Source organism: Haliaeetus albicilla, chromosome 7 (assembly GCF_947461875.1).
Source record: "Haliaeetus albicilla chromosome 7, bHalAlb1.1, whole genome shotgun sequence".
NCBI classification, from domain to species: Eukaryota; Metazoa; Chordata; class Aves; order Accipitriformes; family Accipitridae; genus Haliaeetus; species Haliaeetus albicilla.
Genome location: NC_091489.1, coordinates 23,421,460 through 23,435,435, shown reverse-complemented (window position 1 = coordinate 23,435,435; position 13,976 = coordinate 23,421,460). Strand labels below are relative to the sequence as shown.

Here is a 13,976-nt window from a genome sequence, read left to right as displayed (position 1 = left end):
TGAACAGCTCAGAATTTGACTGCTCAACTCTCACATTAAAACAGTTTGTTTACCAGTTTTAAAACAAAATAAGGCCACATTTCCAAGGAAACATACTGATCTCTTTCTGCTCAAAGAGAAGATTTTAAGTCAAACTACACAGACTTTGCTCAATTTACTCATCAGAGCTTAAAAACCTTTAAGATGTGTTTGTGTACAAAACGTAATGAACAAAAGGAGTTTATCAAAAATGAAGACACACTGACAAACTGTGAAGCCACATCCTTTTCAGGAGCATCTTGGAAAAGTAAGAAGTTAGTTGCAGATATATCTACATAGATATATGTCTGTAGCTTTATCTATCTCCTACGCTTCATTTCAGAGTAGAAAAATAAGAATAATGTCCTGCTCCCATGGTACAAATGCAATCAAAACCACCACATTTCGACAGCCTACACTCCACTGAAGTCCCTCTGTCTGGTCAAAGGAGAAAGCTGGGTACCTCTGAAGGCCTTTGAAAAGTGACAGCACAGAGGCTGGATCCACCAGAGACCAGAGAGAGGACATGAGGCAGCTGGGCTTCAGCTGAACTGAGGGTATCTAAACATGGTTCAAAACTCTCTCAGGGCCAGACTGCTGTAACACAGAACTCATCTAAATTCACAAGTTTCACTCATTTAGTTCTGTAGAGAAAGGGGTGTGACGTTTTCATCAACAGAGTTACAGTGCTTCGATATCTATCACAGATGGTCTGAAATGTGCCTCGTATTGGAACAGTTTATCCTTCCTACCAGGTAGGAAAAGGCTCTAATGTGGCGACCTCTTTTACACAGATTTGTTTTTTTCAGCCCATACGGTTAGCTAGAAAACCTGCGTCTTTTGTAGGATAGATTACACTGATACAAGTCCCCCTGAATTTCATGGGGTCCCAGCAGAGAACTACGATAATTATCAAGTCCTTAAAACTGAATTCCTGAAACACTCACAGTACAAACCTGACAACATAGATTTATGGTCTGATTCGGCACTTGCATCCAGATTCTTCAGTTTCTTATACACACAGAAGTATAGACCACGCATTAAATGAAGATAAAGTTTTCAAATTTCACATCAGCTTTACAGAAGTGCAAGCATTACAGAAAGAAAAGATAAGGGTGAGACTACTATAACTTTCTAGAATGAATATGTTATTTTGGTTATTTAAACAGTAAGTGTTTAAAACAGTTTCAGAAGTGTTATTGGTCATGCTACATAATAACAAATATGTTATTTTTATTTCAGAATTTGCTTACGTAAACTGTTTACATGTGAAACATTTAAATTTTCTGTCTTCCCTTTGATAATATTGCATAAAATGGCATTTTAAACTCTGGACTAAGTTGTGCAATCAGTCAAATAATTGGGTATCTCCTTCCTCACATTACCTAGAAGTTGAAACAACATATGGAAAATGAAAAATCTTCCTGACAGTACAAGTTATTTTATGTTCTTTTCCAGATGTGAAGCCGATCATGTTATACTGTTTTTCAGATCCCACTGACCTCTCTCTTTCTTAAAAAAAATGTTTTGCGGCATATATGGTTTCTGATTGCTGCTCTACAAGCAGTCGGGAAGAATAATTTCTTAAGGATGTGAAAAGAGGCTGGTTTCTCCTTTGAGAATGTAAGCACAGCTGCAGAGGGAAGCCTAACCCCAAAAGCACCACCAGCTGTCATCGCAGATTTGAGCAGGTGTTTATGGGACTCCCTCCCCAGATCTTTACAATGTACCAGATTGTTTTGTTTATGATATCCATTTCCCATCCTAAATTATATACAGCACCTTTCAACCTCAGGCAGCATAAAATAACTCGCGAACTGCGGCCCCGTCCAGCAATCGCCTTGCAGGCTCAGCTTGCAAGCAGCTCTGCCGCCCTGATTTATACATGCTGCCCTTCTCTAACTGGGAGATCGCTGCCATTTCAGCAGCGATTTAACACTTACGAGCAAGTAAAACGGCAAGCCAGGAATGGGAAATGAGGGAAAAACAAGCTGTCTTGCAGCTAGTCTTCACCTATGGTCTGTAGCCAACCCATGCAGTTTTGAACATCCCCAAACTACCCAAACTGACGTCTAAGACCAGGGCTAAAGACAAGTTTGGCAAAGGAATCGGGAAGCTGTAACCAAGAAGAAAGTTGGCACAGGAGAGGATCTATCTGAGTATAAATAGGATGGAAAAATTGCTACAGTACGCAAAAGAACTGACCAAAACGTTTGTTTGAAATAAGCACCAAGCTATGCCTTTCCGGGTTTCCAAAAAAATAACTGTGGTTAACATTTCTCTTTTTTATTGTTGCATTCAATTTAGATGGAATCCTGCTTCTCATGGTTCCAGCACACACTGGATGTTACCACCAAAAAGAAGCTGGTTTTACACTGTATTTGGCAAGAAGCAAACAAAGCATGAGTTTACAAATAAGCAAACCAAACTTTTTTGCATCCTCAAATAAACTGCAGCTTGAGTTTCAGGCAAAGATCTTACTACGCTCTTAGGGAAAAGCAGAGCCCACCCACAGAAAACTAACATGAAGCAGGAGTCTGAAAGCATCACTGCTCTGTATAAAAACACCTTGAGAGCATTCTAGTTGACCGATCCAATCTTGGGATTGGCCCCAAATGAAACGATATCCACAGAAAGGGTACAGCAACAGCAATCAAGCAGTTGCAAGAAGGTCCTAAAGTAACTGGGATAGGTAAATTCAGTTGCTGTCCTATGAGCAGTCTGTAATTAATGTACTGATTTTTTTTTTTTTTTTTTTTTTTACCTACGCAGAAGATTAGCGTGAAGTGATTCAGTCCTTGCTAGGAAGCCTGGATCTCACTCACACCGGCAGTTCCGAGAAGCTGCGCACAATTCCTGGTACAAGCCCAATTAAACTGGCTGAATTACACTGGAGTAAATGTGGATTATTTACGTCAGGTGTACTACTAACTTTGACAAGGACAGAAGATTTTTATCTCTAACACATAACTGTGGGTGTGTCTGCATTTTAAATGCAGACATACACATATACACAAAAAAAGACATACATTTTCCACTTGTGTATTTACAGAAACAGATAATGCATCTCTGTGTGTGTACATGTACATATATTATCTTTGCAAAAAGAGGGTGTGCAATTTTTTACACGTGAAACACAATTACTTACCTAGAGACATGTCTTTCCTCATTCAAACTGTAAGTCAATTGAATACACTTCAGTGTATTTCTTGTATCTAGTTAAATGCTGCCTGGGGCGGCTTCCCAGTAGCCTACAGCCAGCAGTAACACCCCTTGGTTTCTGTGGCATTCCTGGGAGATACAAAAATATTGCCTTCTCCACGCACAAATGAAAAACACTGAAATGTGGAGAGCTCTCTAACTTACCACACAAAGGTGTAAGAAGCACAAGTGGTTAGAAGTTGAAATATGACATTGCTTATTGGCATGGATAATTTGACTTTGCAGCAGAGTCCCGAGGACCTATCCGAGTCTTTACATCAAGAATAAATGTTGATTTAAGAGGTTATATTCCAGTTATATCACAAGCTATAAAGCTAGATTAAAGGCTGTCCTAACACAGACAGACTAGACAAAACATGTAGCAATATGTTTTAAGGGAAAGAAAACCTGTAAGTAGGAGACACTGTATGATCCAATCTCAGAACTGTACTTTATCACAAGGAACATTCCTTACACAGGAGCCACATTTAACCAGTACAAGTTTTCTTGTTTTAATTACTTTAATTACTTCAATTATGAGGAATTTTTAAAAACACTTAAGGGATTTTCAAGCACAACTAATTAGTGATACTTTTTCCCAAAATTTCTGTAGGTGCCTTAGAAAATCTCGCCCGTTCCCTCTCCTATTTCTAAGATACTTGTTTCTATTTATATTAAGAATTAAATCCTTCCCCCATTGTTTTAAGCCTTTGCATCACTCACGGTGGCTAAATTTCCATCCTGCCCCAGGTACTTATTTTTGGGGAGCTGTAAGAAAATTTCATTTTCTTGGTGTTCCCAAAATCCAAAGGGCAACACTAAAAAATGCCCAAAAAATACCATAAAGAACAAAAAAACCTTGCAAGACAGCCCCCCAAAGCCCGCAAAATACAAGAGCTACAGAATTCTTCTCATCTTTTGTTCACCAACTGTTGCTTCCTTGTCCTAACTATTGTACCTCTGAAAGGGAACTACAAAGCCCCCAGCCAGTGGAGATGTACACTGGAGTGTCTCTTTATGCCCCACATCGAAGCCAAGAGGGACTCATTAGTCATCTGGAGACTTTGCCCCAATGCCCAAAGGCATGAAATACCTCCAACAGAGCACCAACTGAGATATGTCAGTGTGGCACTCACTTTGCATCTCTCTCTTGGTGCCTTTCAAGTTGTTTTCTAAACACTTCTTTTGTTGCTGTTGGCATGAGTGCACTTAAAAGCAGCATATCGTTAAGTACAGAGAATGCTCACTGTTTTCTGTCCTTTAAAATCTCTTCCAAGTACTTCCCTATGAGCAATTAAGCTAACTCTATGGGATACATTTGATAACAGATATTCTTTAGCTTGGGTGACAGTTAACAAGCAAGGCTGTAATGAATAATAAAGCACTTTTTAGTGACACACAGTCCCTATTCACGCGGAGTAGGGACTATTTTTGTGCAAGTTCAACAGAAGATTCTAACAATGCAACCCTCTTGTATAACTTGCACAAAATAGGCATTCATCAAGGAGGATTACTCTCCCCAAAATGGGGCTCTCAGCAGCTACGTGCTGTGGGTGGGGATGCACAATTCCAGACAGGGGTGGAGACCAAGGAAAAGGCATGGGTCTAGCATGAAAAATGCATGCTGTGTCAATTCATAAGCACAAAAGAGATGCATTTAAAAAAAAAAAAAGAAAAAAGAAAAAAAAAAAGGGAATAAAGAAAACTAGACACAAAAGCTAAGGCTGCCCCAAGAACTTTTACAAAGAGTAACACATGCTGCAAGCGACCATGACAATATCTCAAGGTAACATTTTGCTAAGTATGAACTCTCCTTCCAAGGCCACCCCCTCTCTATAGAGACAAAGGCAGCTCCCAGCTTTCCAACACCAGCCCCCACTGGTATCTTCTACTTGTTCTCAAACACGCTCACCCAAACCACACGTAATCTGCCATTCTGTCACCACAGGGCTCTCAGTAACATGCGAGAATAATTTGTTCAATGATCTCCCTCTTTTTCTCCTTCTGCTTGGTAGAGGTGCCTCCCTCACGACAATACAGGAAAGCTATGCATGTATATATATATGTATTCATGCTACGTCCTCTACATCCTCCCAAAATATGTCTAGGTTCCCATTCCAAATACTGAACTTCTGAAACGTTACGACAGTAAATGCATAATTCTCCGATCATTTGAATGCTCTCCAAAAAAACTACTCTGGTACACCATGAAGGTTTGGTCTTCTTCCCTCATGACATTGTAACACTTTTCACCTCCATGTATTTAGAGAGAACTAAACCTCAGACTTTCAAATCATTTTAGTCTTTGCTTATGCCAGACAACCTTTTAGCTTAAATACAGTTCAAACACCGGAAAGCAAACCAAAACAAATAACTCATTACACCCAAGTTCAGGATACACCTAAAAACTAAGAAAGTAAAACCCAATCTCGGCTATCCAGAACTTTGAGTCACCAGATTTTTTCAAGGCAAGCACTGCCAGCTGACGGTGGGAGTAGCATCTACTTGCTCTGAGAGGATGAAGAATAAATGCCAGTGGAAATGTTTTCTCTCTTCTCTGAAAACTATCCGGAAGTTTTCCTCTACCTTGATACATGGACATTCCACAGACTAAGGAGTATCTGCTTTTACCTTTACTGACAGCTGTAGTCTAACTACACTTACATGTTTGCTCCCAGAAGAGGACTCTTCCTTCCAAGAACACTTTCTATTTTTAAAGGAGGAAACAGAATTTAAGGGGAGGAAAAAACGCTAAATTCTCCCAAAAGACTAGTGATTTCTATGCCCACTTGAAAGGCTATAAAGGTGTTTCAGAACACCTTGTGAAAATCAGGCCACTAACAAGCACCTCAAAACTTTCAAAGAAACCAAAAAATGACCCTTCTAAGAGTTTAGACCACGATGCACATTTTCCGACTGATGACCATGGAATAAAAACATATTTCTAAAACCAAAAAGAAAAGTAAGTTCTTTCATTATAGGGTGTACGTATTTTAGAGAGTGCAGCTAGGCATAAAACCACATACTTTCAAGGGTACTATCTATGAAAAATTCTTTTTCAGCCGTAAATAATGTAAATGATGATGATACACACTTAAAATGGAATGTGTTTTTAAAATATTAACTGTATTTGTGTGTCCAGTAAAGGGAAGAATTAGATATTATTGAAATAGCATTCTAGAACAAGTTATTCATTTTATAGCAATCCCTGCCGACTGGCCAGAAAAAGCCTTTGGACAAATTCTGTTTCTTCATCGTCTTTGTTTCTGGTGCAAGTACAGAAATATTTTAACAGAGCAACTTTTTAAAAGACCGCAGTCCAGTTTAAAAAGAAACCTTTCTGCCTAGAACTGAAGAAAGAATGGGGATGGAGAAAACCTCATGTCACAACCAAGCTTAACAGAAGTGTTTCTTCTGTGCCTTACCTACTCAAAAGTGCAACAAAACTCACAGCACTTAGCACAGCAGATGTTTATGTGCTAAATTAGTGTTTCAGGAAAAACATCAGGTATTCTGTAACAGGACTTCTCTCTTCTGTCTCAGTTGTATTTGTCATGGGATGCCAGTGAATAAAATCTTCAGAAGAAGAATGGAATTTGTATGGGCCATTTTAAAACTATGCTGAAAACCAGCGACGGGTGCTGAAAAGAGCCAGAAAAGTGCTTTGAGTGTTGGGGGGAAATGTTCTGCAGTGGGATGCTTAAAAAGCTCAATCTATTTATTTTATGCAAAAGAAAATTGAGGAGTGACTTGATTACAGCACATAAATAACTTTATGGAGGCGGGATGCGGGGGAAGTAGAGTTTTTAATATAGTAGAGAAAATACATAACTGGAACCTGAACCCAGACAAACTAATACTGAAATCGGGAATAACACAGACTCGCCATTGCCACAAACTATCAAGGGAAGCGATGGATTCTCCATCACTGGATGTCTTCACACTAGCTTTGGATGCCTTTCTAAAAGGCTTGCTTTACCCTAACAGGATCTATGAACTAACCAAGCACAAGGTTTGGGTTTCTTTTAATGGTTAATACATGTATCTTCTGAAGTGTAAGGCTCCAGAAAGCCTTACATTCTGTGAGCTAAGAGCTCATTGCTTGATGACCAGAATAGGGTTATTTTATCATTAGTGTTTCATTTAGCCTGAGGCTTTTGGGAAAATGGTCTTCATTTTGAAATATGGAGAAAAAAATATTCTGAAAATCATTAGTCTGAACTTAGATAAGACAAATATTTGCCTAAAGTTCATACAGCAAACTAATTGGGGGAAAAAAAGGCAATATTTATGATAAAAGATCCCTTTTTCTGGAAAAGTTTTGATTTTATAAAATCTTGACAAAGAGTAGGGAGACCATATTAAGCATTTAGTTTTCTTACGGTGAAATGTTAACAAAAATCCATATCCTTAAAGTAAAAGCTATCAAAATTTAAGCAGCAGCTTCAAAGATCAACTAGCTCTAACACAACGAAGAAAACACAGACAGCTTTTCCTAGACCGTACTCTTAACAACTGGGTGTTACTGTGCTCTTAAATCGCCTCTCTAAAAGTTCTCATTCAGGCAACCAGGGGCAACCAGATGTCCTGGCGAGCCCGATTCCCCTTTCCCTCACCCGTGGGACAAGCTGTCCCTGCTCCCCCAGCCCCAGAGCAACTCCTCCAGACTGGATCTCAGGTCGCTGAGAGGGGACCAAAGGTGTGGGACCCTTCCCCTCTCACGGCTCCTACCCCACCGGCCACCGGTGCCTCTTGGAGGGGATGCTTCACTGGAAGCACCAGCGGAGCCTCTGCCCCGCACTCCTGTTCCCAGCCATAGCCCTGGCAGTATCTAGACAATGACAGAAACACACCTAGAGAATTACACCGATACAGCTGGGCTCCTCTGCGGTTGCTTTACGAGGCGAAGCACCAGGAGCCCCAGTAGTTAGCCCTGTAAGTCCTTCTCAACATCTGGGTCAAAACACCTCCCGGTGAGGAGAGGAGGAACACCAAGGCCGGGAGCAGCACCGGCTGTGCCCCGCCGCAGCAGGCGAGGAGGTCAGCAGGCTGGGAAGCTGGTGGGATCGTGCGCTCCCACCACTGGGATTACAAAGAGGAAGCTCAGGCGGCCCCAGGACTTCATCCAAGCTCCGCCACTTGTTGGCAGGGTGAGGGGAAAGGTGCCGCACCTCGCCGGGAGAGACTCTGCCATCCCTCCCCTCTCCTCCTCGGGTCCGGGCTCGGAGGGCCGGCAGGAGAGAGTGCCCAAGGAGAGAGAAAAGGGCTGTTGCGTTTTCTGCTTAAAAAGGAAGGAAACCCGACACCTTTGACGAAACCCACGTACGAGTTTAGCGGGAAGGCTGGCACGGAGCGGACCGAAAAGGAAGAGCTCCTCCGGGGTCGGGGTCGGGGTCGGGGTCGGGGGAGAGGAACGCCGGACGATGGGAATAACCCGAAAGCTGCAAGGAAGAGGCCAAGAGGTGCGCAGATGGGGGGCGAGGAGGCCGCCAAAGAAAGAGGGGCAGGGCAAGAGGGGCGTCCCGGGAAAGACCCGGCAGGGGGAAGGACAAAGAGGTCCCGGGCGCGGGGAGGGAGCGGGCTGCCGGAGCGCTCTCCCCCGGCGGGCGCCGGCGGCTTGCGAGCGAGGGGAAGGAGCCGGGCCTTACCTGCAGGTAGGGCTGGCCCCTCTCCACGCCCCCCACCACGATGTCGGCCGAGGCCATGCCGCCGCTGGCCGAGAGCCCGAAGCCCACGTAGCCTCGGGTGCGCACCTCCAGGCGGAAGGCGAGGGAGCTGCCGCGGCGGCCCCAGCGCAGGCGGTAAGCGGCCGCGCCGTCCAGCACCGCGCTGTGCGGGTAGCTCCGCGGCGGCGGCCCGGCGGCGGCGGCGGCGGCGGCCCACAGCAGCCCGGCCAGCACCAGCGCCCCGGGGCGCAGCCGCCGCATCCTCCCGCCGCGCACCGGCGGCCGCCGGTGCCTCTGCCTGTGCCCGCGTGCGTCCGCCTCTGTGTGTGCGTGTGTGTGTGCGCGGAGAAGGGGGGCCGGGTGCCCCGGTCACCCCGCCCCCGCTGCGGGCGGCCCCGTGCCGGCCGGCCCCGTCGGGGCAGCGCGCCCTCGGCAGCCGCTTTGTTCGCTCCCCGCCCCGGCCCGCCGCTGGCTGCCGCCCGCCCCCCGGTTCCCCCGCGCCGCCCGTCGGGGCCGGGCCGGGCCGAGCCCCCCGCCGCGGCCGCGCCGCGCCGCGCCGGCGGCACCTGCCGTGCGCTCGCCGCGGCTGCCGGCCTCCCGCGGGGGCTGCCCGGAGAGGCGCTCGGGGCTGGCGTTTACGAGCGAAAAATCCTCCTCCTGACGGGCGGCAGCGGAGAGGAGGCGGCGGACGGCGCCGCCCCGCTGATCGCCGGGGACCGCCGGCCCCGCGGGAGCTTGAACTCCAGTGGAAGGAGTCCGCGGGAGGAAGCCCGGAGGCAAAGGAGCGCTTCCCAGCTCTCAGCCGCTCCTCCGCTCAGCGCGAGGGATGGCGAAGCGGGCGATCCCCCGTCGGGAGGGTTACTTTTGCTCCGCGAGTGGCAAACGAGAACCACCCCCCCCGAGTGATTTGCACCGAGACGGCTGCAAAAGCACAGCTCAAAACCCCACCCGCGTCCCTCGGCGCCCCCCGTCCCCGGTGCCACCGTGGCTCGGCCGGCCTGGCCACGCCGTCCCCGACACCGCGGCAGCAGCAGCTGCACCCACCGCCAACCCCACCGCCACGGCGGTAGGAAAGTAAAGATCGAAAGAGGGGGTTGGAGGAATGTTCCCCGGCCCCCTGCGAATCTGGATGGAAAGAAAAAAAGAGCACGGCACCCAAAACGGGAAAGTCATGGTCCACGAGAAGTTACAGGGGCCCTTGAAAGCTCCAAGCAATACGAACTCAGTTTTAAATTGAAGTTACGCTGTTGGAATTGTGTTTTGTCCATGTTTAAACAAAAGAGGGAGAACCTGGCACTCAACAGAAATCAAACATTAATTCTATGAAAACCAATCAAACTAGTACATAAGGGAAGTTAGGAATGCTTCCTTTCCAGGCTTTTGCATGGAAATAGTTCACAAGTATCACTGGGACTTCCAGAATATCACCACCTACTGTGATGTGAGGAATACATCAAACTACAAAACAACTTCTAGAAAAGAAAATGCTTAAAAAATGCTAAGCACCAAAAATGACTTTCACCTAAAACATCATAAGAAGTCAGAGAAAAACAATAATTAGATACTGGTGGAAAGCAAATCATTTTTAAAGGGAATAGATTGGTGTGACCTTTCTTCCAATTACAGCAGTGACTTCAAAGGTACAAACTCAGATGACTGACAAAATAGAAAATGGTGAGATGCTGAGTGTTTAGATTCTCTTCTAAAAAATTGCTAACACCTGCAAGTGGATGCGGATTAATTTAAGGAGAAATTGCAAGTGCGCGATACCTCTCGAGGCCAAAGGTGTGACCTCAGCACTCAACTGGGGGGATGCACCCTTTGTAAAACTGTGTGTTAAAGAAGGGGTCCTTAGGACAGTTACAAAGAACATGTTTATGTTTTCTGGGGGCAGGGACAAGGAAGGAATGAAGAATGTTTCTTAAAAGTAGGGTTTTTTCTTAATTTTCTTATAAGACCGTATACTATGTTCTTACACAACAGAAACCCTGAGATAAAGTTTCAATCACGTGGACATGACAAGCTCATACAACAACTTTGCTCTCAGAAAGAACACTTCAATTACGCATCTGGTAGGAGAATTGCTGCCTTTCAACCACAACAGTGGTCACCGAAGTCTAACTAGCGCTTCCTATAGCATGCATTGTATAAGCGTTTGTACAAAATAATGGAAAATACTCACTTTAAAGTACTCCATCATGTCTCAGTTTGGTAAGGATGCTGCTGACAACATTTTAGAAGCCTGTATACAACAGGGGATATTGTTACCTAGGGAAAGATGATGGAATATCCCATCCAGCACAGCAGGAAGAAATAGGGTTCCCCAGCCAGCCTGGATGCGGGTGCCATGAGGGAAGCAGAGCTGGAGGGAGACGTGCACCGCAGAGGCTGTTGTCAGTAAGAGCTGTGCATCTCCCCGTACGAAAGCCCGACCTCTGGCTCCCGCACCTCCAGCCAACTCCCTGCTCCTCTTACAGCAAACAGGCACAGACAGAAAACTGACAAACAGGCTCCAATGAACTCAAACTTGGGGTCAGCTGAGATCATTCCAGTCATTCAGCCAAAAGCCAAAGCAGCAGGATCATCTGGTGACTTGGACAAACTGCAGTATCTCAGACAAGCCAGAGGTTGGTTATAGTGGGTCTGGTAAAGCGGTAACACTCACGAGAAACAGCCCGGTGATTCTGGGGAGCTGCAGGGGCCTTGGAGGGTGGACAGCCCCCGCACAGCCCGGCATGCGAGTGTCCTGTGTCAGCAGAGCCTGTGGCCAGGGCTTCCCTATTCTGCAGCTCTGGAGCTAACCCCAGATTGCTCCTGGGCTTTTTTTGCTTTTGCGGGGAAAAATGACATTTTGGAGGCTGAGAGCTGGAATGGAAACAATACTCGAGTTCTTGAAATCTCCTGTGGGATTGAGTGATCTTCCCTCCACACAGCTCGAGCGTCAGTCTGCTGCTTCTCAGCAGCTCTGAAGCCCTTATTCCCAAAGGCCTTGTGACCCTTTACCAAAACCTGGGGGTGCTGGTAACCTGTCTTCCAGCGATGGCACTGCACTCAGCAGCACTGCTCACCCCGTCACACTGGCGACGTTTAGACTAGTAGAAGTGCAGGAATAGCAGTTGTATTGCTTTCCAACCTCCAGCAGATATTTTTCCATTAAAACAAACCGTCGGAACAGCTCTGCAGAGTTGCACAGTTGATCTACAAATACTGTGACAAAACCAACCTTTTTCAACTTGCTGCTATTTATAATCCCAAGAACAATACTCATGTAATAAAACTTTCCTAGTAGAGTTAGAAGAGGCACTTTGTGGGCAGAGTAGTACAATTCCCAAAACTCACATTAAGAGACTTCAGTGACTTCACCAAAAATTTTTTGCATCGTTAAGAGACCAAACATATGAAGAAAACACAGTCTAAATCTGAGCCTTGGCCTAGAAGTGATGCTGCTGGCAGAAGCACAGGGCGACATCAGATTACCACCTGAACTCAATCCTGCCGCTTCTCTTCTCGAGGAAGGCAGTCGCCTAACCAAGTACAGAAAGATTCAGCAAGTGGTTTTCTTTTTAAAATCTCTTACTACCGTTACTTAAGATGATCTTGCCAATTGCTCCCTCGCACCATTGCACAGTATGGTTCATATATTAAAGTACTGACTGAAAAATGGCACCTTCTTGTTCATATCACAAATACCTGAGAAAAAAAGCACAAGATCTATGAAGCATTAAAAACTTACTAAAAACGCAGACATCTTTTGATACAAACCAGTGCACTTTTTGCTGTAGGAGACACTCCACCCATCAATTCCCAAAACTGTAAGGAAAGAAAGAACACAGCACAGCTGAAACAACAACCTCTGACTGTCCAGAAGAAAGCTGGCCCTCAGCTAGTGAGCTAATTAAGCTGTGTAAGAAAGAAACCTTAAGAATCACTTGGAGCCAACAGTGACACCGGGTTTCATCCAGAGCAACAACATGACTGTCTCCCTCAAACACACCACTTACCTAAAAACCACTCCTGCACCAGACATCCCTCGTCTAATTAGTGTAGAAACATTTGACACTGTCTGCGTAAGGACTTTCTCTGGTCCTGCAAGATATGCATGCAAATGTGTTACATACAAGCATGGCACCAAGTACCTGTGAGTAATGCTGTGGAGAACAGTACATAGCAATTACTGTAAAAAAAAAAATCTGCTATGAAACCTATGCAAAAAGCATTTAAACTGTATATGCCCTGTGTGTGACAGACAGATGGAGAGACAGGTACACTTTTAGTTACACGTGTATTAATTTAGTAAAGATATATAAAGCATAAGTAACCATTTAAAATGGTACTTAAAGGTACATATGTTAAAAGGTATTCCTCTTCAGGGAACATCAGCGCCAGAACAGATACACTCAGTGAAAAGTAAAAAAACCCCGAGATTGGGTTAAATTCAAACAAAAGGGAATGAATTCTTCCCCACACCTGAGGAGATACGACCATGTAGAAATGCTGTGGCTGAGGTATCCCCTTGTGGCATTTGCTGTGAATCAACTCCCAGCATTACACTGCGCAGCTGACTGCAGCTAAGTGCCTCCTTTTGCAGAGGTACTCGTAAAAGAAGGGAAAAGACAACAACCACAACCAAGAGAAATGAGAGACTCTTTGCTGTAAAGCCTGTCGGCTTTTCCAACTGGTCTAATAAAACTCTTGCCCTCCAATTTTCTCTCCCAAGAGAAGTAAGAAGTTTTTATGAACTTGAGTCAAGGTGTTTGGAAATTTGGCAACGTCTGCAGAAACCAGCCTGCCAGTGTGAAAAAGAAAGCTAAATCATTCTGCTAGTGCCCCGAGCACAGGATCAGGAAAATAATTTTTTTCTAACATTGATTTTACTTTTCTGTCCTCAGGCAAGTCATTTAAAACATCAACCGACATGAGTGCAAACTCATCCTAAGAATAGCTGAAAGCATCCTAGTCTTTATTTATACTAGTTTGAGATTAACAGAGCATTTAAAACATAGGTTGTAGGGAGCACAGGAGCACTCCAAAACTATTCTAACTTGAGCCAAGGTCAGGCTGCTTCAAGAATGGAAAGGTAGAAATGCTCCA

At 45.1% G+C, this 13,976-nt stretch overlaps 1 protein-coding gene across 2 annotated transcripts in view; it reads right to left on the bottom strand.

The window, feature by feature from the left end:
* MOXD1 (monooxygenase DBH like 1) overlaps positions 1-11,097 on the bottom strand; it is a 53,019-nt gene extending 41,922 nt beyond the window's left edge. The window contains exon 1 of one of the 2 annotated variants that reach the window (XM_069787314.1): positions 11,068-11,097. In XM_069787314.1, the coding sequence (XP_069643415.1) occupies positions 11,068-11,085 (18 nt within the window). In that variant the 5' untranslated portion in view covers positions 11,086-11,097. Of the gene's footprint in view, positions 1-8,867; positions 9,353-11,067 lie in introns of those variants that run through there. The other variant, XM_069787313.1, reaches the window with a different exon arrangement.
* Positions 11,098-13,976: the final 2,879 nt, after the last annotated feature.